Source organism: Stegostoma tigrinum, chromosome 40 (genome assembly GCF_030684315.1).
Source record: "Stegostoma tigrinum isolate sSteTig4 chromosome 40, sSteTig4.hap1, whole genome shotgun sequence".
Lineage (NCBI taxonomy): Eukaryota > Metazoa > Chordata > Chondrichthyes > Orectolobiformes > Stegostomatidae > Stegostoma > Stegostoma tigrinum.
Genome location: NC_081393.1, coordinates 11,525,773 through 11,553,147, shown reverse-complemented (window position 1 = coordinate 11,553,147; position 27,375 = coordinate 11,525,773). Strand labels below are relative to the sequence as shown.

The 27,375-nt window shown below is 40.7% G+C and overlaps 3 protein-coding genes across 49 annotated transcripts in view; 1 reads left to right on the top strand and 2 right to left on the bottom strand.

The window, feature by feature from the left end:
* Positions 1-14,174, top strand: part of nsd3 (nuclear receptor binding SET domain protein 3) — a 105,338-nt gene extending 91,164 nt beyond the window's left edge. For 5 of the 7 annotated variants that reach the window (XM_059641148.1, XM_059641150.1, XM_059641145.1 and 2 more), the window contains one exon: positions 1,693-14,174. In XM_059641148.1, the coding sequence (XP_059497131.1) occupies positions 1,693-1,940 (248 nt within the window). In that variant the 3' untranslated portion in view covers positions 1,941-14,174. The remainder of the gene's footprint in view (positions 1-1,692) is intronic. The other 2 variants (XM_059641149.1, XM_059641151.1) reach the window with 2 other exon arrangements.
* On the bottom strand, positions 12,903-19,162 carry mrps24 (mitochondrial ribosomal protein S24). Of its 2 annotated transcripts, XM_048522943.1 has the most exons (5): positions 19,084-19,162; positions 18,897-18,994; positions 15,456-15,524; positions 14,697-14,808; positions 12,903-13,935 (listed from the first exon to the last, which is right to left on the bottom strand). In XM_048522943.1, exons 2-5 carry the CDS (start codon positions 18,924-18,926, stop codon positions 13,652-13,654), a joined length of 495 nt encoding a protein of 164 aa, XP_048378900.1. In that variant the 5' UTR covers positions 18,927-18,994; positions 19,084-19,162; the 3' UTR covers positions 12,903-13,651. The 2 variants fall into 2 exon arrangements, with proteins under 2 accessions (XP_048378900.1, XP_048378901.1); XM_048522944.2 differs by lacking the exons at positions 15,456-15,524; positions 19,084-19,162 and having other exon boundaries at positions 18,897-19,077.
* A 5,458-nt stretch (positions 19,163-24,620) lies between these two features.
* Positions 24,621-27,375, bottom strand: part of LOC125448018 (calcium/calmodulin-dependent protein kinase type II subunit beta) — a 246,823-nt gene continuing 244,068 nt past the window's right edge. For all 40 annotated transcript variants that reach the window (XM_048522902.2, XM_048522904.2, XM_048522905.2 and 37 more), the window contains one exon: positions 24,621-26,468. The gene's annotated coding sequence lies outside the window, so the exon portion shown is untranslated. The remainder of the gene's footprint in view (positions 26,469-27,375) is intronic.

Here is a 27,375-nt window from a genome sequence, read left to right as displayed (position 1 = left end):
ATAGTTTCCTCTTCCCCAATTAAATGTCCTCCCATTTTGCCCAATCCTCTCCTTCTCCATAGCTATGTAGAATGTGAGGCAGTTATGGTCACTATCACCAAAATGCTCTCCCACCACAAGATCTGATACCTGCCCTGGCTCGTTTCCGAGCACCAAGTCTAGAATGGCCTCTCCCCTCGTCGACCTGTCAACGTACTGAGTTAGGAAACCGTCCTGAACACACCTTACAAAAACAGCTCCATTCAAATCTTCTGCTTGAAGGAGGTTCCAGTCAATATTGGGAAAGTTAAAGTCACCCATTACAACAACCCTACTACGTCCGTACTTTTCCAAAATCTGTCGACCTATGCTTTCTTCAATCTCCCTGCTGCTATTGGGGGGCCTGTAGTAAACCCCTAACGAGGTGACTACTCCCTTGCTGTTCCTAATTTCCACCCGTACTGACTCGGTAGGCAGATCTTCCTCGACAATGGAAGCTTCTGTAGCTGTGATACCCTCTCTGATTAGTAGTGCTACACCCCCTCCTCTTTTTCCCCCCTCCCTATTCTTTTTAAATGTTCTAAACCCTGGAACATCCAGCAACCATTCCTGCCCATGAGAAACCCATGTCTCTGTTATGGCCACAACATCATAGCACCAGGTACTGATCCATGCTCTAAGTTCATCACTTTTATTCCTGATACTCCTTGCGTTAAAGCAAATACACTTTAACTGATCCCTTGGTTCCTTCCCAGGAAAATCCTTCCTACTAGCTGGTCTACCTCTTGCTACTGCCTCACCTGCATCAACTCTCCCCTCCGGTATACAGCTCAGGTTCCCGCCCCCCTGCCATACTAGCTTAAACCCTCTCGAACTACTCGAGCAAACCTTCCACCCAGGACATTGGTCCCCTTCCAGTTCAGATGCAACCCGTCCTTCTTGTACAGGTCCCACCTTCCCCAGAAGGCATCCCAATTGTCTACCTATCTGAAGCCCGCCCTCCCTCCTACACCAGCTGCGCAGCCACGTGTTAAGCTACGCCCGCTCCCTGTTCCTTGCCTCGCTATCACGTGGCACCAGTAGTAAACTAGAGAGCGCTACTCTGTTTGTCCTGCTTTGCAGCTTCCATCCTAACCCCCTGAAATCACTTTTTATATCCTCAGTCCTTTTTCTGGCTATATCATTAGTTCCAATATGTAACACGATTTCTGGCTGTTCGCCCTCCCCTTTTAGAACCTTGTACACCCGATCTGAGACGTCCCGGACCCTGGCACCAGGGATGCAACATACCTTCCAGGAATCCCGATCCTGATCACAAAATCTCCTGTCGATTCCCCTAACTATCGAGTCCCCTACCACGAGTACTTTTCTATTCCGTCCCCCTTCCCTTCTTTGCCACAGTGTCAGGCTCAGTGCCAGAGAACTGACTACTATGGCTTTCCTCTGGTACGTCATCCCCCCCCCCCAGCAGTATCCAAAACGGTATACTTATTGCTGAGGGGAATGCCCACAGGGGATCTCTGCACTGTCTGTCTGTCCCCTTTCCTCCCCCTAACTGTAACCCATCTATCCTTGTCCTGAGCCTTGTCCTAAACCAGTTTTGGAAATATGTTGGAAGTGGGTACAAGGTTTTGCGATGTGGAAGGCAAATGATGAACTGAGTCGTTTGTGTTGTTCATAGTTACTAGTCATAATTTTCCCTTCAATCCCCAGGAAAATGGGAATGCCCTTGGCACCATTGTGATGAGTGTGGCAAATCCTCAACCTCCTTCTGCGACTTCTGCCCAAACTCCTACTGCAAGGAGCATCAGAAGGGAGCTTTGACTGCTTCAGCGTTGGATGGCCGGCTCTGCTGCTTTGAACATGACCCAAACTGCCCAACGGAATTTGACTCATCTTCCTCCGTCAGTCTTCAGAACAATTCAGCAGCTGAGGACACCGGTGAGGAAACCACTGAGTGAAGACTTCCAAATGGAGATGCCATGGACTTGCAGTAATAAACAGGGCAACTTATAGTGTTGTGTTCAAAGGGCTCTGGGAATTGTAAATCATGCAGAGTGGCAAGCTCAGAGATTCCAAGGGAGTAAGTAAAGATGACCAAAAGATTGTTTTGATTTGTTTTTTCCCTTCTATGTTTTGATTTTGGACACCTCAAAGTGACAATTGTTCTTCAAAAATTATTGAAAATACAGGAAATGGCACTCACATTTTTGTGTTTCTCCTCAGTAGTTAGCGTTTACTGGTATTTGTATCCAATTATTGTCAGAAGGAAAACGTGTCCTTTTGTCCACTAAAAATCAAAATCGATGGACGGTGCAGCTTGTTTCAATCATGTTCAAATGATAACTGATCATTTGCGAGCTTTGGTGGGTGATGAGGGAAAAAAACAGTGAATGGACAATTCCATTGGGTGACCCAAATGAAAAATTCAACACCCCGTAATCACTCCCTGGGCATATCCTTGCCTCCCCAATGCCCTTCTAGGGTGGAAAGTGGATTATTTACTGCACTTTGTTAATGTTGAACAGTTTTGCAGGGGGCCACCTGGATCTACTCAGAACTGGGAATGTTAAAATAAAACCCACGTTTGAAGCAGTCATAAAGCTGCCAGATCCACACTTGTTGAACCCCTACATTTGACAGGGCAAGGAATAGAACACGAAGGGATTTGAGCTCCAGTATTGAATGTAGATTTGAAGTCTCACAGTTGCTGGTAGTGCTGTGTTTTATTTGAGGCTCAGATAGTGCACATTAACCTGAGCTTTGTCCCTTGTGTCTAATATGGAAGTGTGGAATCTAGCTCCCACAATTTACTTCTAATTTTTATTAGTATTTACAGTTTTTTTTCCCCCATAAGTATAAGTGAGTGTTATAATTTGAGTTCTGCCTTTGTGGAGTTCAGATTTTCCATTATCAGCACTACCATTGTGGCTATGATGATGTGATTTTATTATTTTTATACATTTATATGTAAAAAACAAAAATTATGACCGAAAAAAATCATGTTTTTTTAAAAAAAACTGAAACTTATAAGTGTCATCTTTGCTCTTAAGAGTGTTTATGGACAAATGAGAAAGCTCTTTCTGAGTGAAAGTACTCCTAGAACCATAGAATTCTACACTGCTCAGAAGGAAACTGTTCTGCCCATCACAACCATGCTAGCTCTATAAGAGCCACCAAGATTTTCTGCCTGTGAAATTGGCCATCACCATCATTTCAGGCAATCTGTGTCTGAGCATAACTCATTGTACACACACGTTCTCCCATCTTCCGTCAGGTTTTCTTTACAAATTATATTAACTGTGTCCTGGGATTACTGATGCCTGTTCACCCCTCCACCCTGAAACTGATGCAAGAGGTTTCTTGCTATTTAGCTCATAAAAAAACCCTCCAGATTTACCATAGCCTTCCCTGTGAACCTATGATTCTATGCTATAGTACTCTTGTATATAATAAATATTAAAATATGTCTGTATGTTTAAATAATCATAATTATCACGTTCTGATACTAGAACTTGGGTAGAATAAACTTGTGATATCTGTTTTTCAGCGTTATTGACACATGGTATTTAATGGCAGAGAAACCTCCTCATCCATGACCTGTCTATGTGTTGCAAATTCAGGGTATCTGTTGAAAAACTGTCTCGGTAAAACTGCCAAGTTTCCTCCATTGCATGGACTGGATTTTATCTTTAGCTCTTCTTTGCTTTCCCACTTGAGGTTTGCCTCCATTGGCAAATGGGGCATTGCTGAGCTGTGAGCATTGGCTACTGCCTACAAGACGAGACTTCTTCCTTAATTGTGAGCTGTCGTGTTCCCTTAAAAATGAGCAAAATGAAAGTTAGATACACGAGCTTCATTGTAATAGTCTGTTGGCCAATGTGGACAGGATCTTGAACCTACAGGACAGACAGGCAATTCTACTTGTGCATCTTCCAGCCAAAATATTTGATTTCCATCTCCCAACTTTAGTGTGGGCTTTGTGCACGAATATGTGTAGATAATACCAATGTTGTAGCTGTCAGGAGATAGAGAAAGGAAAAGGAGGTATCTTGCTCTGGCTCCTCTTCCCAAAATGGTGAAGTATCCCAGCCACTTCTTCCATCGTGCTTGCAAGCAACCTTCAATTTCACTGCACTGTTGTCCCCAATTCCAAGTGGGGACTGCCATATTGATAAGATGTCCATAGTCTGTTCTGACAGGTGGCCCATCTTGCTTTAGGAGATGGTGGTTTGTCTCTGTCTCAGTTTCAATTTCAGAAGGGTTTTCGTGATGAATAATGGGAGATTTCCACTTGACATAAACAGTTTGATGGAAGGAGGTGTCAGAAGCTGGTTATTCAAATGATTTTCTCTGTTATTGCCTTTTTTTTTTAAATCCTGAGCCAGTTTTTTTTTTCTTGTGATGTATTAGACTCTTGCAGATTTCACAACTTTGCATTTCTTCTTCCATTGTTTGTTTCTGCTTTCACAGCAGAATTTCACAGGAAACTGTTAATTTGGTCTTTTAGCTCTCTATCTCTTCTGCTCAGTCTGGGGCAGTACCTGAGAACAGTTGGAAGGCTTTTAGATGTTCGCTTTGATGTCAACACCATTAGAAAGAACATGTGAACATATCTTGTCCTCAGGAAGTTGTTTTAATGGGTTCCATGTGGACACTGCTCTCACTTTGCCATGTTTGATAAATCACTTAGCACTCTGGCCAGACATTTTGGTCTTTTGGAGAAGAGTGTGAATAATCTATCACCTAGTCACATCCATGGGAAGAATTAAGAAAATATAACTGTGTCTTCCAGGATGGCCTTCCTTAAAGGTGAACCCCTGGAAAGAGGAATGGATTTCCTTAGACCTGTAAAAGTAGAGTCACCATAGCCCCACTGACCAGTGCTCCACAACTCTGAGCCTGACATTTTGATAACAAGTGCATCCAAAGATACTGAGGATGTTTTTGTTTTACTTTTTGTTTCATAATTGGACAACTTTGACCCATTTCCTACATGGTCAGAGCTTTGGATAGTGAACAGGCGATTAGAATGCATTATCTGCACCTCATTTTGGTTTTATTGTGCAATTATAACATTAAATACACTACATGATTCATGTGGTTGTGCAATGTGCCAGTATTTCAGCAAGACAACTCGGGTTCCATAGTGATTCTCATCTCTTCGTCTTTGACCTGCAGTTTGAGGTATCGTTTCTAAACTGATTTATTATTTATTCAAAAACCATACAAGGGCACCCATTTCTGCTCTTACAAAGTACAATTTCAGCAATTGTGCAGGTACATCTGATACCACTTTTTAAAAGGATCATAATTTCATGTCAGCCCAGGTTTCATGATTAAACATGGCTGTGGTCTAAGCTGCAAACAATGATATCCAACTTCACTGGCGGCAGAACAGTGCCATGCCATGGTTGAGCTGAAACACATTTTCCCTTCAGCCAGGTATCCCCACTCCTGCTCTGCTTAGCAGTCGATTGAGCAGCAAGTGTTAAGATGAAATATTTTGCAGACCAGGGAAGGATATCCTAAAGGTCTCTTGGCTTTCTGCCAACAATCATTTGAAAATTGGGCTTCAACCCTTAATCGTCAGCTCACAAGGCTTGTGTCCAATGAATTAGGTTAATCCTTTGCCCCACCCACCCCGACTTAACATTCAGTTGTGTCGTCATTTGTGACGTCACTGGTTAGGTTGGATGTCCTGTGCTGACGACTTTTTGGTTTGGTACATAGTGACTCATTGACTGAGTAATACATTTATCTCTCACTAAGATGTAAACAAAAATCAATGCAGAAACTCAAACGCTGCTTCCTGTCTCCTGGATGTCTTCATTTGTAAACTGCCAAGTTGTTACCCAACACAGGAAAGGTGAGGGAGTAGAGAGGAAAAAGGAGTATTTTCAAGCTTGATGAAGCTTTCTGTTCTGATTGAGAGTGCGTAGTGTCATCAGGTGTGCTGCTAAACTGGCACTTTTCGGATGAATGAAAGAATGAGGAACCATTGCACAAAATATTACAGTGATAAGTCTGGAATATGCGAGCTAGAAAGTTTTCTAATTGTATTTTACAGTGAAATATTTCTGCAGCTGGGTTCTTTGGAAGAGATAGGAAATAGCCTTGCCTGTTAATGAAACAGAAATCAGGGATACTCTGTGTAAATCAGATGCTAGTAAGAAGCAAAGAGTGCAAGTAAGTCCCAGGATCATTTTTCTCAAGGTAGGGAGTTTTTCGACTTCTTCATTCCTGTGAGATTGCTCACAATGATTGAGTCCATGAGCTGTTCCATGACTCAACAGCATATTTTGTAAACAAAATAGTTGTGAAAACAAAAGACCCAAAAAAGCAATGTCTAAAAAGGCAGAAAATGTTGAGTACATTTAGTGTTTTGAGCATCGTTGAAAAATTCCCTCTGGTTGGATGTTTGTGCAGTGAACACTATTTTTGTATGGTCATTACTTGGTGAGATACAAACTGAAAGGATGAGGTGAATCTAATGGAATGGTCTAGACCAGTTGAAGTAGTTACATTGAAACCTTAGTTGCAGCTGAGAAGGATAATAGAAGCCATTCTTTTGTTCTTTGTTTTTCTGATTTGAATATTACCAGGACCCTTCCACAATCTCTTAGTTTTATTTCCGTTGCTTTGCATCACCAAATGGAAGAGGGTATCTCAGCTTTGTTCTTGATTGTTGTGCTGAATGAAGAGCAGTTTGTCAAGGAGCACTACTGTTTTGTCAGTTGTCGCTGTTTTATTGTATAATAATCATGTGAATAGCTGAAATATGGACAGGATTTCCATCTATAAAATATTCCATTCCAGAGAGATGGTTTACCTGGAAGTTCATTTATTCTTCCTTGGGTCCTGGCCTGTTCCCTTTCCAAGTTTTGGTCTGGTTAGAGTGGTGGAATTGCTTCAATTGAGAACATAAGATTGGCCTTGAAATTTTTATATATGGAATTTTGAACATGAGAACTGAAATGTTGAAAGTACCGTACTAAGATTTAAGCCTAGAATTTGAGTGCAATAGGGAGAAATATTTTAAATAAAAACTTAAAAGGAAAAAGGCAGCAACTTGGGTAATTTCACTAATCCAGCCCATGTTTAAAATGGGAACAGTTCTACTTTTACAGCATTGCTTTAGTTCATTATTACTTCAATACTTGTTTCAAGCGTAATGTTAGTGAGTCACATTCGACAGTGTGTGTGTGTTTGACAGTAAATGACAGGATTTAATCCTGTCTGGAAGGGATTGAGGGAAATTGTGAATTGAGACATCTGATGTCTTTCTGAGGTTGCACATAGGAAACTGAAGTACTCTAAGATTGAGTAGGTCAGGTTTGAGCAAGCTGAAGTGATGAATATTCTAGAAACTAATAACAGAAGGGATGACAATGACTTGCCCTGTGCTTGACTTATTGCAGTTCCGGGAAAAGGATGGCATGTATTATGTCCTTCCAAGAGAAGAGAGTTTATGACATGGATAAAAGGGGCAAATTGACATTGACCGTACAGAGTGTCCTTTCGATAAGCGATTTATAAACTAAGCCTGACCTGTCGTCTGGTTTTAGTCAGTGCAGCACAGCAGCCTTCGCAGACTTTTTGGTAGGGACACTGAGAGTAATGATCATTTTGTATGGTCCTCACCAACCCTGGGGGTGAATGTCTTTTGTCAACCATTATGTTAAGTGTCACTTTCTGAGGACCCAAAACTCAGTTGCCAGCTTTTGGAAATCAAACTAAAGACTCAGAACTGGGTTCAGGAGTGGGTTGGATGGTTGGTATTGTGGATGGACAAAATGCCATAAAATGAAGCACTTTCTGATCATCGATTTTGTTCTGAACGATAGTTCACACGTACAAAACAAAACCAGGAAATCGCTATCGAGGCTAAAGTTACATTGATAGGATGTTTATCTGGTTAGGCAGGCTGGGCATGCTGCAGGAACAGAGGTTACAGGCAATTGGCTGAGATGGCATTTGCAGACTTGGAGTTGTAAGCTCACGTGGCATGTAAGAGTTTGACTCCAGTATTTCTTTGAAGATGCATTGTTAACCGTCATGTGACTGTGTGTTATGTACCTTTGCCGTCTCTTCAGCGGTCAATTGCCTTGAGTGAGTTCAGATTTCAGTCACTTCTTGGGAAGTATCTGAGGGAAGCCCTCACGGTAGAGCAAGTTCATCTCACGTGCCACCAGAATTCCACTTGCCATGACTGAAAGCCACTTGTCCGCCAGAATTATACTCTTATTCTTCAATCACTCCGACATGGCGATTGAATGATGGTGACACTGGGGTCCAAATAATCCATCAGTTTTGTACATCTGAAGTAGCAAGGGATTTTGTTTCTTTTTTAAAAGCATCAGCTGTAAAGTTCAGACAAGATATTGCACTTAAAGCTTTTGCGTTTTGGATGCTAAAGTTGTCTTTGTGAGAAAAAAATCGTGTTAAAATCCAACTCAAAGGCGTTGATTCATAAGAATCATCACTGGTACGAAACAGTCGCTCTCCTTATACCTGGCTTCAAACCAAGTGTTTAAGGTATTATTACTTGAAAGTTCAGTATCATTTCAGTTATATTTGTTTTTGTAACTTTATTTATAAGTAGAGGGTGCTGCAATATATTTTTGTATCGCCATGAATGGTTGACAAATTACAAGTCAATATAGCTCAGCAAGTAGTGGTGTTTATTGCAAATACCTTGTACAATAGGATGAAGTTGCATAGTAATCGAATACAGAGATTCTTTTCGTATTTCCAAATTATTTAAAAAATGGCATTTGTACAGCTTGTTATAAATGAGCATGTTTCCTTTTTTTTGAGAAAATCTACCTGCTTTATAACAAAAAAAAAAGACAGGACTTCGGGATTCAGAATGCTGACAGAACAGACACACACTAATTTCCCTTATTGAACCACTTGGGGTGTATTGTTGCAAAGATGTTGTGTTGCTGTTCGGAGTTTGAGGACTGCTGCTCTTAAACTTGTAATTTCCACATGTAATTGCACAGTGTGAGAAAACTTGGAGCTTTACTGAATGTACATGGTCATTGCCCTCTCCTCACCAATTGGACTGCTTGTAACCTAGCCTGTGACTGTATTCTCTGTGTTTGAATGTAGGATTGTTTGAATTCTTTTTGTATACGATCAGTCACTGAGATGGCTCCGTTTCTTAAAATTTTATTTCAGGTTACACTTGGAATTTTGCCATGGTTTGCTTTCATAAAAGGTTCATTCTGGAGATTTGTAATGACATTCCATTGATCTGAAAGGGAAAATACACAGACTTGCTTGACATTAATTTCAATAAACAATCTCAGTGTTTAAATGGAGGTTCTGATTTCTATGCTTGTTTAATAGAGGTATAATTTTCAGTTTAGCAAATTGTGCTTTTTATGTTGGTCAAAAATCCAAACATACTTCATAAAGAATGAGGCCAAACCAGATAGGTTTAGCATTACGCATGGATTAAATTTAGAGGAATCTTGGGAGCAATCTTGAAAATGTAGGACTGAAATGGCTACAGAAAGAGTTAGATGAGTTCCTGGAGGAAAAGAATATTAAGGGCAGAATCATATGCTGGACGGTGTTTGTGGAGATGGAGAGCCACTACAGGTAAGCGTAAATTGAACATTGTCAAGTTTGTGACGAGCTGAATTTACTTCACCTATGAGTTTATGGAAGATGCCAGCAGACAGCACAGACAATGGAATAAAACTAAAGATGAATGTTATTGAAATAATATAATGATACATAGTTTGGAGGGTATCAATGAAAAACAGAAGAAAACTGGACCAAACCAGTTGGTAAAGTGAGTTGGTAGGAGAGAGATGGAAACCTGAGGAGATGAGCTAAAGAACTGCTCGATGGTCAAAGGAATTTTTCATAGAATCCTTTTGTGCAGATGGAAGCAATTTGACCCATGGAGTCTGCACTGACCCTCAAAAGAGCATCCCACCCAGACCCAAACCCCCCACCACTATTTTATTCCTGCATAGGGTTTTTGCCATGGCTGACCCTCCAGGCTTCGCATAACAGGATATGGAGGGACAGTTTTTTTGTAACCATGGACAATCCACTAACTTGCTAATCTTTCCTGTATTCTTTGATGCGTCAAACAGCCAGAATTCTATCCCCCTTTGAACATTCTGGAAAAATCTGAGTGGGCCTGTCTCATAGAGGTATAAAGAAAGAAGGGTGGATGATGATAACCAGGCTAGTTGGTGCTCATTGCATCTAATGTACAATGTTACATCTTGCAGTACTCTCTCCAACGACTTCACTGGTTGGTATTGTATTTAATGTCACTGTGGTAAAACAATCACCAGAAAGACTGCAGTAGTTCAAGGATAGAGCCCACCATAACCTTCCATGTAGCATCAATGCTCATCTCCAGCAGACACCAATGTTAATGATGGCTCAACAACTCCTCTGTAAGCACTTCAGCCCTTGTAAAATCAGAGGGCACAGTGCCAGCAATGAAGTAGCAAAAGTAGAGTTCAAAAGATTTTTCCCTGATTTTCGTTTGTTTTCTATCCTCCTTTACTGTGGGCAAGAAGTCTGAGTGAATCGAACAACTATCACGTTTATCCCCTTTTCTTCTAAAGCCTCCGAGACTAAGACCCAACCATGGATTCCAAAGGCAGAATACAAAATAGAAACTGATATGTTTTACAAGTCCAATTAAATGGATCATTCTTTGAAGAACACCAGAGAAAATGGACCTTGCAAGTGTGTGCTGCTTCTTGCTTTCTGTTACATTGACAGGCCCCAGAAACTAGGAAAGAGTGGTTGAGTTGAATCATACAGCTCCATTCAAGGTGAACCTGGGTGCAAGGCATGCGGCAGAGATGAGACTCTCAAGCTGATCTGGTGAGCTGACTAGCCTGTTTTTCTGTGATCAGCTGTTATATAAATGCTGATTCCATAATTTTTGATGCCCATCTTTAACTAGCTACCCTTGCATCGAGTAGATTGCTAGGCCATTTCAGAGGATACTTGTGTTGATCTCATGGCTATAGATCTGGAGTCACATGTTGGTCAAACAAAATAAGATTAGCAGATTTGGTTCCCTCAGGCAGGTTAATGAACTTGACAGGTCTTCAGACATTTGGGTAAAGTTTCCCTGGTCACCATTGCTGTGACTAGATTTATAGTCCAAATTAACATTGGGATTTTAAATTCCATGAATTGCCACGGTGTCATTTGACCCCACCACCAGCAGGAGAAAACATGGCATGGACAAGACCGAAGCAATCCCACAGCCAACAAACAAAATCAATGATCTGAAGTTCTGCTCAATTTGCTGTATTATGCAGGCAATTAAAGAGCATGCATTCAAGTCCTCAAAGTTGGACTGTACAGGAGACTGTAAATGCTCATAAAGGCTGCAACTAGCTTGAGCCAAAAGGCTGAGCAGATAATACAATTCCATCTCCTCCTGCTTCCGCCATCACACAAGCCAGACTTCAAAGAATTCAATTCACTCATGTGACATTAAAAACGGCAAATCATACTGAATAGGGAGAAGGTTTTTGGGCCTGACAACATTACAGCTAGAACACTGAAGACTTGTGCTCACTAGCCAAGCTGTTCAAGTACTGCTGTAACAAATATGAAAAATTACTAAGGTGCATCCTGTCTGGGAAAACAGTAAAATTCTAACAAAACCAATTATTTTTTAACCCATTGATTCTCAAACAGTTGCAAAATATTGAAAGTACTCTCGTGATTTTTTTTTTGTTTTGTTGGATTCACTCAGGATTTCAGCATTGGTCCAGTCAAAGTGGGGCAAGAGGGTGCCTTGGTAAGAATCCATCACAGACCAAGCGTAGCAGCAAGGAGCAGTAGCAAAATTCTAGTTATTTGTTCTTCATGGTCATGTCTTTCCTTTGCTGCTTTATCAATGAATTTCCCTCTAAGAATAACCCAAGAAGTGGGGCTGTTGTCTGAGGATTTCGCGATGTTCAGTATCATTTGTAACGCCTCGGGTGCTGAGTCAGTCTTTGTGCAAAGACATTTCAAAGTCTGACCACCATCAACAAAGCACAATAAGAACTGTGATGGAATATTTGCTCTTGCCTAGATGAGTGTGATCCAACAAAATTGAGAAATTTGACACCATTCAAGTCAAGGCAGCCTGCTTATTGACAACCCAGTTACCACCATCAACCTTCTTTCAATCACAGTTGCACAAGGACAGCAGTATGCCATTAACAAGATCTACTATGGGAACACTTTGACGGCACTTAGAAAAACAACCACCAGCAAGCTCCCCGCCAAGTCACTCAGAATGATATCGCTGTTCCTTCCCTGTTATGAGATTTTAAAATTCTAGAACTCCCACCTGGCAGACTGCAGTTGTTTGAGAAAGTGGCTACCACCAGCAAAGGAGATGAGGAACATGCAAACGAACTTGAGTCTTGCCATTTACTCCACATGCTGTGAATAGTCATCCCTCCGGCTTGTTCCTGGTAAGCCCTCATGAATAATAAAATTTGCAAGCGCAGAGCTCATTTAAAAAATAGCATATATGTGATTGATTTTGAAGATAGAGAATTTACTGTAAAAGGATAGGAACAAAGTGGAATTTGACTGCCAGGTCTGATCTATGACTGGAGGTTAGTCCGCTGTTCCTCAGACTGATTTGTACCCTCAGAACCTTGTTGGTCTGTTTCTAAATTATCTTAACCTTGGAAATATACCGGCTTCAGATTGCCTTGTAGAAACTCAGTGAAGAAAATCTCAAAACTTTGCAAAAATAAAATGCACACTTGCTGTTGACCCTTGTAGTGAAGAACACCAAAGGAAGGCAGCATATCATCCTGACCTTTCAAAATAGTGGCTGATAAATGTTCTCAATAACATTTTTCTTCTATTTGCAGACTATGATTAAATCTGGATTACAGCCACATGAATGCAGTATCAAGATTTGACAGTAAACTGTTTATTCACAGGAAAAGATCCATGCAGGTATTTTAAGAATGTCAGATCAGTCTGGTACATGATTTTACTGGTGTGACTACAGGCCTGGGGCTAGTCATGATGTTTCAGTGCTATCAAATGGAAAATGCTGCCTACGTTAAGAGTCCCACCTCAGTCCACTGCATAAGACAATCTGGCTGTGGCTCCTGGCATTCACCATTATTCCATAAGAACCAGCCATGGTTGGACATTGTTCTCAACATTTAACATTTCTCAGCATGACTATTTCTGAAAAATTAAGAATGGACGAAGATGGCACATCTAAATAGGTCCATTGCTAGTTTCTCTGATTTGGCTTAGGACAGAGCTCATCCAATGAGTAAGTGCAGTCAGAGGTGATGGACAGTGTTCAGCAATTCACTCATTTGGCCTTTAAGTTCTGTTTTGCCTTTTGTCACAAGATATGGTATGGGAATCGGTGGCCTTAGTATTTCATTGACAAAGCTCACTGTTTCTAATATGAACTGCACCCAGAAACATAGTATAATTTCTGAGAAGGTGGCAGAAGGGACAAAACTGGCAAAGTCACCAAAAAAAATACACACACCACGTAAATGACTGCAGCACTTTCCATCTGGTACCCAAAATATCAAATAGAGCTGAGATTTTTTCCAAATTGACAAAACCAGGTTACAATACTCGGTCAATAACAAAAGCTTGTGTTATTCAGTCATTTCCTTTGTGTATCCAGTTAGATGTATTTATATACAATCTTCTTATCCACTGTCTGCACTTCCATTTTGACAGGACATTTGTACAAGTTTGACAGGAGAGTCTCTGTGTAGCCAATCAGGAAATAGAACTTTTGAGGTGGCAGTTTTTGAATGAAGATGGCGCAGATGATAATCATGTTTGCTCTTCTCTTCACAACAACCTCATTGGCCAGACAGCTGTGAAAGGTTCCATAAATAAACTTGCGGATGAAAACATCCTCAATTGTGCGGTCTGCAGCTCCATCCTCACCATCCAGATTGCCTGAATCAAGAGAAAGGTATTTACATCCTTCTAATTGCATTGGCAGTCCTCAACCACCAGAAATCTAATGTCAGATCTTAGAAGCATGACAGAATTATGCTCAACAGCACCACTCTCGGGCAAGTCGGACAAGAACAAATTGCATGAAAAGTTGTTTTGATTTTTTTTGTAATGAATTACAGATTCAAGAACATTTTGAAAACAATATCAAAAGCACATTACATAAAATTTCAGTATGAACCTTTCAACCTTGTTCAATTTTAAACTGATGTTAATAAAAATATTAGTATTAAATCATATTGATTCTCAAGTTGTTGTGTTAGAGTGGTTCGCTGCAAAACATAGAATATTAAAGTACATATTTTTGTTCTGCCTGAAGTTTGAGAGTCTGCACAAATCTATGGTCAGAGAAAGGTGAAGGCAGGGTCACTGATAATTGTTACAGCATAGAGAAACAGGTCATTTGGTAACCAAGAAATCAAAGGTAATAAGTAAGATCGAATGTGGAATTGAGGACACTATCATGATTTCATTCAACGGCAGAACAAGCTGGAGGAGCCGAATGGCCTACTTCTGCCTCAAATTTATATGTTCTCAGACAGGAAGTTTAAAGCCTCAATGAGCTTATTGCACACCCACATTTTGATGATCTGTGCTACTCCTTGTACTCAATTCTTGGGGGTATTTTACATTTAACTAGCCACACTCAGGACATAATTTTCTTTTTTTTTAGAAACAGCGTTAAGTTCTACATCACTTACTGGTGTGTTGGGACAGCCACCCTTTTCTGTGAGCGATAAAGTGAGGGGGATGTGCCTCCTCGTAGGTAACTGGTTTATCACCCTTTCCAACACGAATGCGGGCTGCTCGGTTCTAGAGAAAGCAGAATCATTTGGTGCTTGTTCCTTGTTAAACTGAGCATCTTTTAATCCAGCCTTTCATATCTCTCTCTCAAAATCAGAACAAAAAATATGGTTAGATCATTTGCATCACATCCCCCAGATTTGAAAGATGCACCTCCAATGCAGAGACAGTGGTATCAGATGAACAGAGGAATTTAGAGCAGGATTTAGTCAATGGGCTTGTTGACTCTGCTGAGCTGATTGTAGCCTATACTTCACGTTCCTCCCTAAGGCTAGACACATTATAGTTGGTCACCGATACTCCTTTAAAAACAGCAGTTTCCAAACCCAAGATCACCAGCATTTGGCAAGACACAGACAGCAGGTACATGGGAACATGTGCACTTGCAAGCTCTAAACTACAGCAGAGTCCACTGTGAACTATTTGAAATCAACAACCTCTGGTCAACTCTATTTGTTTCTCTTCCAAACCACAACCGCATCACAATCCTAATTTTGCCTGGTAAATCTTCAACATTTCACCAGTTAGAAATTCATTAAGATTGCTTCAAATCAGCAGATTATTCAGTCTAATCCCTGATAATTATTTTCAGCTGCCTGCTCAGAGTTCACCAGATCCACCCACTACTTAGATTATTACTGATGTAAACCTTTTACCTTGAAGCATGATCCTGTTGTGTGAACAGCCCTTCTCCATGCAATTGCAGATTGCCAAGATGACACAACCTGAAATTGAATTTTCAAGTTTAATGTCTTCAAAGTAAGTTCTCGTCTTTTTGGGAAAAAAAAAGTGCAATTAAACACAACCAGATCAAGGCTTTTCCTCTTCAATAAAATTTGTGAAAGCTTGTGTTCCTTAACTCTCAATAGTTGAAATAAGCAATTGCACTTTGTTTTAGATTTTGAAGATATTAGCCAGCAAACACAGAATGATGGACAAAGTCTGCAGATCTGGCAGCATCAATCTGTCTTGATTGACCAGCAGTAAATAAATAAATGGACAGATGGTACAGTACAGGAATGGTCCAGCTAGTCAGAATGAAAACTAGACCCAGCACTGTCTGGTTGGGCTGGAAACGACCACATCAGACTTTTTTATTTCTCTTCAGGTGGCTGTGCTCATCAGGTAGCTGCCTTTATTTAGATGGAAGGCAAACCAGGAAAGTTGGACCAAGACCAAGGGCAGAGATCACTCACACTTTGGCAAAAGAGCAGGAAGCTGCCTTCACAACTTCAGTGAGATAAACGCACGTTATGCCAATTGTCTATTCAAACCTCTGGTGTCATCAGAATCACCCACAACTGTCACAGTTTGTAGACTTCTCTAAGTTGCTGTTAATAAAATTTGAATTTATAATTCTTAAAACACAAATGAACAGTCAACAAGAATCAAAACAGTTTCAGGAATTTCTCCCCGGTTTGCATTTTCTGCCTGAAAGGTCCAACTTGAATTCAGCAGTCAAGGAGCAAGGTGGTGAAAAAGACAAAAGGAGTTCAAGAAACAGCCATGCAGTGTGGGGGAGAAAAGCAGGCTTCAGCTCCTGTCTTCTCATTTTGCTTGCCAATTATTAATTATTTTGGGGACAACAGTACCAAAATATCTCACGATCAAAGGTGAGTGTTGATCACAGGAAAAACATACATTTTGTTTTATCATCATAGTTTCAGACTTAGAGACTTTGTAATGCACTAATATTTTCACTGTGTTCCTATCATCTGATTGTGAAGTGTGAACAGCCCGTGTGATGAAAATACCAACATTTTGTAATTGGTATCTGTGACAAGAGGATCAAATCTAATATTTAAATGAATACGTACTTTTGAGACATCTCACGCTTGGATTAAAAGATTAGATTTCATGATTTGTCTATGGTCCTCATTATTATTATGTAACTCAGAACACAGATTAAATAAGAACTTATCAAATGTGTTCAAACTTAGAATGCACACAAAGTATGCTGGCAAAACTGAAAAAGTCAAAGTGGACTTAAAACATTAACTCTGTTTCCTTCTCAAAAATGCTGCTAGACGTGCCGAGTTTCACCTGCACCTTCAATGTTTCAGATTTCCAGTGTTTGTAGTATTTTGCTTTTATTCAAGTATTCAAACTAACGGTAGATCACCTTCTCTGAGCCACATGACTTTGGGTTCAAGTTTCCCACCAGGAGTTGAGCACAGCAGTGAATGCTAACATATCAGTGTAGTGATGAGACTGTGTAGCACTTACAGAGCACTATTACACATTAAACTGAGGCCTTGTCAGCAGTGTTTGGTGGCTGTGAAAATCATATGGCACTGTTCTATTCCAGTGCAGGGTAGTTACATGTGTGGTCCCGAACAACTCTGTTAACACCCCAACATTGAATATCAGCACATAGATTGTCCTCACATTACTGTTTGCACAAGGTTGTTGTGTATAATGTGGCTTTTCTGCTTTTTTAAAAAACATTGATAACACTTCAGGAGTACTTCATTGCTGTAAAGTACTTTGAAGAGTCTGTTAGTCAGGAAAGGTGGTGTACAGATTTCAGTTGTAAACTAAGTCTCTCAGTTGTCAAAAATAAAAAGAAATGAGTGAGGGAAGAGAAATAAGGAATGCTGATGTACGGTCTATCCTGAATTAGTAAATTTCAAAACAAAGAGGAAGCTATTTGGCCCTTGGGAAAACTGTGTTAAAATTTAAATTTTTACCCAATCTTGCCTTTTTGTGTGATATAGTATGTTCGTTTTGTGTTTCATGTGAGCACTGGCTGTTTGTGTGTTTAATTTTAACAAATTCTAGTCAAGTCTCCCAAGAAAAATCATCACTATTAACGTTCATTCACAGGATGCAGGCATTGCTGGCAAGACCAGTGTTTATGACCTATGTCTACTAGTCCATCGCAAGTTGAATGAGGGCCACTACATTCTCAATTTTAAATGAAAGAGCATTGCAGGATTTAACCCAGTGACAGCTGTTCAAAGTCAGGTTGGTGTAGGACTTGGAAGGGAACTCGCAGACTGCTGTAAGGTTGCAGGGTTCAAAGGTACTCTTGGCAGAGTCTTTTGAGTTGTTGCATTGCATCTTGAAGGTATTACACACTGCTGTATTATGCTTGGGTGATGAAGGGAGTAAATGGGATGTCAAATAAACTAGCAGCTTATCTGCAACTATTGAGGTAAATGGGTGTATTTGATCACACTTGATTTCTTCCTTGTAGATTTTGCAGAGGTGTGGTTGGGCACAGTTAGTCTGTACATGATTCCAAGTCTCAGACCTATTCTGGCACCCATTGTATTTATACAGGAATAGGGCATTCAGCCCCCCACCTCCTGTTCAAACCCATTCAACGAGATCAATGTGTACAAGTGCTTCCTAACATCTCTCCAAATGGTCTGGTCTTAATTTTACAAATTATTGCCAGTACTTCCAGAATCTCCAAACAGTGCAAATGGTTAACCATTAGCTACCCGTTCTTTTTCTGCAACCAGTACAAAGATTTCAATCAGATCACCCCTTAATAAATTCTAGAGATAACAAACTTAATCCGTGACATAACCCATGCAGGTAGATATCATGTTTGTGAGCCTTTGTTGTACTCCCTTGATGAACAATATATCTGTTCCTAAATATGATGCTCAGATCTAGCCCTAACCACAACTTCTGCGTGCTTGTACTCCAGTGCACTACATACAAAAGCTAGCATACCATAAGTCACCTTAATTATTTCCTGTATGTGGTCGTGAAATTTTAATGCCCAATACACCTCTCGGCTCAAATCTTTATGGTAAACCCGAGCTAATTTGCTTCGGAGTCACTGGACATTGATCCACAGCAGGGATTATGTGTAAAGGACCCCAGATTTAATTGCAGGGAACTCCATCTAACGCAGTTTTACCTATTCAACTAGTCGAAGAATAGCCCTCAGTCACTGCATGTTCTGCAACGGACTGCGCCATGGTGTAGGTGGTAAATCGTAGTCGGGGAGGCCCTGGATTCCACTCTTACCTGCCGGGGGTCTGAAGCGGGGCCTAGCACACGCGAATGCTCCCGGCCAGCAAGAATAACGATAAAACACCTTAGCAGAAACTGTGAATATACTATGTGTTTGGCTTTACCGATAGCTTCCTGCAGACAAGCGCCGCCATGTTACATTCGCACAGGATGGTGGAGCTTCGTGCTTGGAAAGACAGCGGCCTCTCCGATTTTAACGTTCCTATATATATAATATATATGTTATATCTGCAGTCAATAAAAATGATAAAGCAAGCCCGAAACGTAGCAGATCTTCGGCGACCGCCTTACCGGTTGCAGCGCGCGGTTGTAAGTGCGCAGACGCAGTGGCCAGTATAACGGCAAGAAGGAGGAGCAAAACATGGCGGGGCTGGTGGGAGGGCGTGGCGTTTTCGGCTTCCTCTCCTGAGCCGGCCCATGGGGCAGCGAACCGTCCGAACGGCCAATCGTGACTTTCTTTTTCGGACTTCTCGCCAGTAGCTGAGCATCAGTCCCGTCCGCCCCACCCCAACAACAGAAAAGGGTCTGTGCGACTAATTTGGCGACGGTAAGCCGGACAGACGTGACGGGCAGACCGGACTCCTCCTGCGCTGTTTCAGTTGCACGGTTCTTGTCAAGTCCGCGAGTGGAAAGCGGAGAAAACGGTGGTTATGTTGGGACTTGAGGAGTAAGGCACGCAGGTGAGAGAAGTATAAAGATACACAACTGTTTGTACCTGCAGAGATAATGGGAACTGCAGATGCTGGAGATTCCAAGATAATAAAATGTGAGGCTGGATGAACACATTTTTGTACCTGTTTTTGTACCTGCACATGTTTGTACCTGCATGCGTGTCAGATGGAAGGGAGTAGCTCCAAGTCAACCGGGGGATGAGACAAATGAAATGACTTCCTTCACAACAAGGATGTTGGTGTTTAAAAGTAGAGAGATCTTTCTCTTGCTGTCTCGACACCACATTCCAGAGAATTGTGAAGAGTTTTGCTCTCTCTCTAGTAGAGATATACTTTCATTGGAAGGAGTTTAGAGAACGATTCGAGATAACGATCTTGGTCTTATAAGGAATACTGAGGTTGTTATGCTGAAGTTCAGTGGAATTTAGAACATTGAAAGGTGATTTTTTTTGAAATACCTCAGATTCTGATGGGACTACGCTGGTGAAGTGCTGAGAGGAAACTTCCAACAGAATCTTGAATCGCAACACAGATTTAAGGGCTTTTCCCACTTCTTCAGATAGAGAATAGAAGGAATTCCTTTTCTCAGAAGGTTGATAGTTGTTGGAGTTTTGTACCCCAGCTGTTATAGGTCCTTGGTGAGACCACATCAAGAGTATTGTGCAGAGTTTTGGCCTCGTTACCTGAGGTAAGATGTACTTGCTGTGGAGGGAGAGTGACAGTTTACCAGACTGATTCCGGGGATGGTAGGACAAACCTGCTGAAGAGAGACTGGATCGGTTAGGATTATGTTCACTGGCGTTTAGAAAATTAGCCGTGCCAGGAGGAGCAGAGATCTCAGAGACCTACAAAATTCGAACAAGACTTGACAGGGTAAATGCAGGAAGGATGTTCCCAATAACTGGGTGATCCGGAACCAGGGGGTCACAGTCTAAAACTAAGATGAGGTGAGGTACCTTCACCCAGAGAATGATGAATTTCTTGCCACAGATAATGGTTGAGGCCAAAGGAGTTGGATACAGTTCTTCAGATTAAGGGGATTAAAGGGTACAGAGAGAAATCAGGAACGGTGAGGAATAGTTGGATGATGAGCTGCCATCTCTTTTGGTCATCTGGATGTTGGAAGCAGATGATAAATCTGGCTTTAAGGGGTTGTGCCAGAAAACATTTCTCTGTCATGTTGCACAAATCTGAACATGACTTATTTCTCCATTAGATTCACAGACTGAAAATTAGAGCATTCAAAATTCTACCCTGTGGATATACTTTTTGACATCCCTAAGTGCCCCTTTAGATCTGCACTTCATGCCCTTCTTGAGCATTTCCCATAGATGTATATCTTTGTCTTTCCTGAGTATTCCATGTAGACTTGCATCCCATATGTTTGCTGAATTGGTCCCTTGGATAGGTATCTCTGTCTTTCCTAGTGAAGTCTGTGGATATGCATGTTACTTCTGCTTGGTTGACCTCTGCTTTGTGGGACTATTGGGTGGTTCAGATAACAAAAAAATGGACTTTGGAAGAACTTCAAAACAGACTTTTTCAGTTTATTTTTGGTTCTTCCTCAGGATCAGCTGTTTGTTGCCTAGTGGAATCCCAAGTTATCTTCCATTGGCTCAGCCATACAACAGGGCAGAGGGATCTGGGTGTACAGGTACGCAGCTCACTGAAAGTGGCAACGCAGGTGAAAAGGGTAGTTAATGAGGCATATGGCAAGCTTGCCTTCATCGGCTGGGGCATTGAGTTTAAAAATTTGTAGAACTTCAGTTAGGCCACACTTGGAATATTGTGTTCAATTCTGGTCACCACACTACCAGAAGCATGTGGTGGCTTTGGAGAGGGTACCGAAAAGATTTACCAGGATGTTGCCTGGCATTAGCCATGAGGAGAGGTTGGAGAAACTTGGGTTGTTGTCACTGGAACAACAGAGGTTGAGGGGCAACCTGATAGAGGTCTACAAGATTATGAAGGGCATGGACAGACTGGACAGTCAAACCTTTTTCCCAGGGTGCAAGAGTCAGTTACCAGGGGCCATTGGTTTAAGGTGCGAGGGGCAAGGTTTAAAAGTGATGTACGAGGCATGTTGTTTACACAGAGGGTGATGGGTTCATGGAACTCTCTGCTGGGGGAGGTAGTGGAAGCAGATACTATAGTGACTTTTAAAGGGTCTCTTGATAAATATATGAATAGGATGGGACTTGAAGGAAGGGTAGGGGGTTTTAGTTGTGATGGGCAGCAGACTTGGAGGGCTGAAGGGCCTATTTCTGTACTGTAATCGTCTTTGTTCTTTTTTGTTCTTAACAGTTTCTTCCTGCTGCATAGTGATTACTCATTGGCTTACATCAGCCTCCTCTGCTGATTTCAGCCACTTGGATGCGATGAGCTGCTTTGTTCATTTGAGAGGTACCACTGCCATTACCAAACTTTCCTGCAATAATTATTATACCATGGGTATGCTGGAAAGGAAACATTGCTCAGAACCCAAAGTCAGTTCATTAATTTTTTTCTCATAAAATCTTAAACTCATTAATTGGAATTTATTTTTCCCTAGCTTCACTGTGCTCTTCTAAATCAAATTTTAAGCTTAATATAAAGTGACATCCTTCTATTTTGAACTATGCATGTCACAAAACCTTTCAGATTTTAACTTGACCAGACCCAAACTGATTGTCCGTGGCATGAGTTCCAAACAAGGGTAATACTAGACTCTGATCAGTAACTCTGTTGCTTTCTCCACAGATGCTGCCAGAACTGCAGACTTTCTCCAGTGTATTCAGTTCTTAATTTCAGAACTTCAGCAACTGCACTGTTTTGCTTTTACTCCCTCACAGGATTTCCGTTGGCTGTCATGACGTGGTCTGAATCTATGCCACAGCACAGTGGAAATGGATGACAGCACATCAGGAAATTAGACTGGGTTAATGAGCAGCAATGTGATCCCACATTGAGCCATGACATATCCTAAATTGGGCAGTGTGCTCGTAAAATAAATAAAATGGTGTGGACAGTTTCGCCTTTGAATTTGCTTGTCATTGGAGGAGAGATTGACCTGTTGAGGCCTATACTGTCCAGTGTTTAGAAGAATGCGAGGAGGTCTAATCGAGATGATGCTAAAGGGGTGGGACAAAGTAGACGTAGAACAAATGTTTCCTCATGTGGAGCAATCTAGAATGGAAAGTTATAGTTGTAGGTTAAGGTGTAGCAGTTTTAAAACAGAGGAGGCGAATTCCTTCTCTCAAAGGGTCACATTTCTGTGGCATTCGCTACCCAAAATGGCTGTGGAGGTAGGGACAGTGAATAAATTTGAGGAAGAGATAAATAAGCAACAGGTTATGGGGAAAATGAGCAGGCAAATGGAAATCAGCATGATTGTACAAGCTCCAAAGGTTGAACTACTCACTCCTCTTAGTTCTTTCAACTGTTCTCGTCCAAATCAGATAGGCAGACTTTACCAAATCATGTTATTTCTCTGAAATGTATGAAAACTGAGCTGATAAGGCATGTCTCTATTCTACTGAAGCTTTTTCATGTTCAAGATTTGTAATTATTTGAACCAATCAATCAGTTCATTTGGAATATAGTGACTAAAAAAAAATCAGATCAATTATGAAGAGCATGAAAGCTTTGAACCACCCTATGGAGTGTTCTGTTCTGAGACAGCATGCCAGTGTTGTATCAGTTTGGCCATAGTCTACTTCAGGAATTGCACTGGCTCGATGTTAATTCATCTTCTGATGGAACATGTATGCTACTCGGATGTTAAGTTTTAAGTTCTGAAGGGCTGTTAATGTGAAAGCTTTGGTGGCATAATGGTAGTATCAGGGTTTTAAGACATAGCTGGTTTTTGTTCAAATCTCTCAGCTGCTGAAAAATTTTTGGGAAAACTTTTTAGAAGCAAAATCCAGCAGTATCTGGTGGTGCTCCCTGCAGTTATTGAATTTGCATTTGATCTTACTCTGCACTATTCACTAACCCCGCCCCCCCCAACTAAATTACTTCACCTAAACTTTCTTATCTGAGGCTATACTGAAGGGCCTGAACCCAGTGCCTTTCAGATCCTATCCAAACACTCTAACCACATGGCCACCAGACACATGCCTGAAAGGGAAGACATTGGGCAAATACTTAAATACTGAAAATATAAATTGGTGTCACAATCTCAGGAATTCACACTAAAGCTTGAATAATTCACTGTAAATGTCAGTTCTTCACCTGATAGTTTCACATACTTAGTTATTAATTTTGTGTTCAAGTTAAATTCAAAATGCCACTTGTGTATTCAGCAAGGCTGGCGGTGTCACTGAGAGAAAATGACTACCAGTGCTGAGAAAGGGTCACTAGATTCGCAACTCTATTTTCTCTCTCTAGATGCTGCCAGATCTGCTGAGTTTCTCTGGCGATTTAATTTTATCTGCTGTTAACAACCTGTGCCTTCAGATGACAAAGTAGGACACAGTGCTTTGTTTTGAAGTTTTTTGTTTTGACCCTTAGGTTAGTCTTTGTGTTGCATTTCACGTGTTTCTATCATGTTTTAAAAATCTGTTTATCTGTGTCCCAGTTCACTTGTTTCTCACAAATTCATCATCCAGTCATGAACAAGCAATCAACAAACGAGGAAAACCGCTGCTTCATGATCACTTTGTTGCAAACGATGAGATGAACTATTACCTGAAGAAATGAGAGACAATAATAATTGCTGCTCCTCCAGCATTATTTTTTTTTGGCTCGAAAGCTTGGGTTCAATGATTAATGAATTTTGTTGCAATGATGGATCAGAATCCATCGTGTTGATATTTTCTTACTTATTGCTTCAAAATGTGTTTTTTTAAAAAAAATGCAATATGAAAAAAAGGCAGATGAAAATTCAGTGAATGGCAAAGTCCTGTATACAGCCAAGACTGTCACATGAGTAAAAGGTAGGGTAACCTCAAAACGACCAAGGTGTTTATCAAGCAGACAGCAATGGGCAGACAGTGTCACCTGGAGAAGTAAATCTTGCAATCCAAGGTTCCTTTTGTGGAAGCTTAATGACTTGAGGTGTCCTGTCTCACATTGTAACAAATTTGGGAATTCAAATTCTTGTGTTGTGATAGTGCAGTGCTCTGGGAACTGATGTTACATCAGCCAAAGCATGATCAAAACAATGAGTTTACACTATTCATATTGTCAAGTTTATTTCTGACATATCAACAATTTTAAATGGTAAGAGGAACACATAGACCACATCCTGTAACATATTGTTTTTTTTGTCCTCATATAAACCAGACCTGACAATTTCAGCTGCAGAGAACTTGAATAATTAAAAAAAAATCACATTTCATATTCAGGCAAGTTGCTGTGTAAAAAGCAAATATAGTCCATCATTTTCAACCGTAAAAATATCTCCAGCAAAATCAGCACTTCCACACTTCAAGCCACGCGAGGCATTAAATGAGGTAAAACTCATTTGTTTAATTCATAGGTTCCACAGCCCTTGTAAAAAAAATTTTTAAAAAAATCCACACACAGCTCATTACACTTAAGATCCCTAAGCTGTCTAATTTAAAACATCCATAAAACACGATAAGAGGAGTCCTCTCAATGCGTTTCCACAGCCCCTGCACAAAATTGTTAAGCAGTTGATCAAGTGCATGCAAACCAGGTTTTCATTACACACAGCAGACAAAAAGGGTTTTATGCTGTTACAAAGCTCAGAAAGGAGAGGTAAGAGAAATGTATAGCTCTACGGGCAACTTTCTTTTAAACCAACAGGGTTAATTATGTCATGCAAAAGAACTTTTTTTTGGCTATTTTAATAAGCTATTTTCTACACAAGTTTAACAAAGAAACCACAAAGTGATCATGCCCTTCTGAGAGGCCTACGAGGCAGGCTAATCTCAGACATCAGTTTGTATCACTACACGCATTCAAGACTGTAATTTGAAAACAATAAAGCTCAGTACATCATCTGAACCCATGGCAAGTTAAACACAAAAATTATCGGCTATAAATATATAACGTGCATTTGTAAAAATGCATATACAATTTTAACTGATGGCAACAGGTTTTTCTTTAAATCCTAGAGTCGGTAGCACAGTATAACAAAACAGTAAAGAACACCAAATTAGATCTGGCTACTTCTACAGTTAACTCACTCACTTTTCAACAGAACAGAACCAGGGAGTTATTCGCCCGAGCCTTGTCAATTTTCTCACATTACTGCTATTTCAAGTGATGTACCTGTTAAATTGACTTTTTCTTTGAAGGTTGTTCTATCAAACCAATACATTTCACATGGAACAGAGGAAAAATCAATGAACATAGCTACCTTTCTTCCTCCAATACAGCATACATAAAGTGTAAGAAATGAAAAATCAGGTCGCTGTGTTTGTTCATATACTTGAAGCAACCTTGTGTGACAATTTGTTGATGGCAGAAGATTGTTTCAGAAATAATATTTTCCACATCTTAAAAATTGCTTGTGATGCCTTTTTGGAATTGTGTTGGTTGCTTAATTTGATTGGCTGCCTTCTGCCTTAATATCATCAGAGGTACGAGTGGCTGTGATGGGGCCTCATGTACAGTTTCACTGAGTCAAGTGTGAGGATGTCAGAACTAAGTTCCCAAAAGAATAAGTGACACATCTTTAGTGTACAAGAAAATATAAAATGGAACACTAACCCTCCAACATTAGGATGATCACCATTAAATTTTACCCTTCATGCTTTGGCAAATGTTTTGAATGAATTGTACAAATCACTGCCATCAAATGTGAATTATATAAAGTACATATACAGTAGCCATTTTTGATTTTGTAAGTTTTTTTTGTTTTTTTAAGTTAATGTCTACATCTTGAGACAGTTGAAAGAAACACCATATAGTTCCACGAACGTGACAATTATGCAGCCACCAGGAGCATAATGTGCATGCGGACACGTGCATGTTACTGCTGGTCTTCAGAGGCCACCAGGTCGCGGCTCAGCTTGAATGTTTGCTTGGGCCAGAACTCTGCCAACTTCTTCAGTCCTGCAGAGAAAGATTCAAATATATTATAAGCAGACTCTTGAATTTTATGAATGATAAGCAAGTTCACTTGGGGCTTGATTAAACAGCAAGAACATGGTGAAAGCATAATGAGATGTAATTGGACTTGTGAATTGTTCATGTCCAACAGCCTCTTTTCAGACTGACAATGAACAGAATGTGAATGAAGAACAAATCTCCTGGTCTTCTTTCTGTGTTGTTTCATGCACAGCATGTTGAAGGTCCTTTCCGAGCTGACGTCCACCATTAATGCACTAATTGACTCCTTAATTAGGAATGCAGCATCACCACCTCTTTCATCTCTTCCTCCCCCACCTGTGTCCTGCCTGAAGATCATATATCCCAGACTGTTGAGTTGCTTGTCCTTCCCCCTCTTAATTTGTTGATGACAGCAATTTCACAATTCCTCATGTCAATCTGTGCCCATAACTCAGATATCTTACCTAAAATACTCGCAGCATCAGAGACAATCCCACCTTGCCTTACTCCCTTCAAACACAACATGTCTGAACTTCCTGTGTCTTGGTTCCTTTCCTATCATACGCTATCCCCTGGCTGTACTATCACTGTATGTCCCTTCCCCCATTGAACTAGTTTAAACTTCTCCCGATGGCACGAGCAAACCCTCCCAAAAAGGAAGTTGGTTCCATTCTCATTCAAGTACAAAACATCCCACATGTTCAGGTCCCACCTTAACCACGGTCTCATTAATGCAGGAATTTGAAACCACTTTTCCTGCACCAACTCTTGAGCCACACATTCACCTGCTTTTTTCTTTTTTTTCTGTACTTGTTCACATGTGGTACTTTAAGTAGTCCAGAGATGATTTTGTTAACCTATTGTCCAGCTTACTGAATTCCTAATTCCACCTATATCGTTGGTATCAACA

Coding starts and splice junctions, on each gene's coding strand:
- mrps24 (XM_048522943.1), bottom strand. CDS start 18,926: ATGGCGGCGCTTGTCTGCAGGAAGCTATCG. Junction 15,525..18,896: donor TTGTCTGCAGGAAGCTATCG/GTAAAGCCAAAC, acceptor ATTCAATTTCAG/GTTGTGTCATCTTGGCAATC. Junction 13,936..14,696: donor GTGGCTGTCCCAACACACCA/GTAAGTGATGTA, acceptor CTCTTGATTCAG/GCAATCTGGATGGTGAGGAT.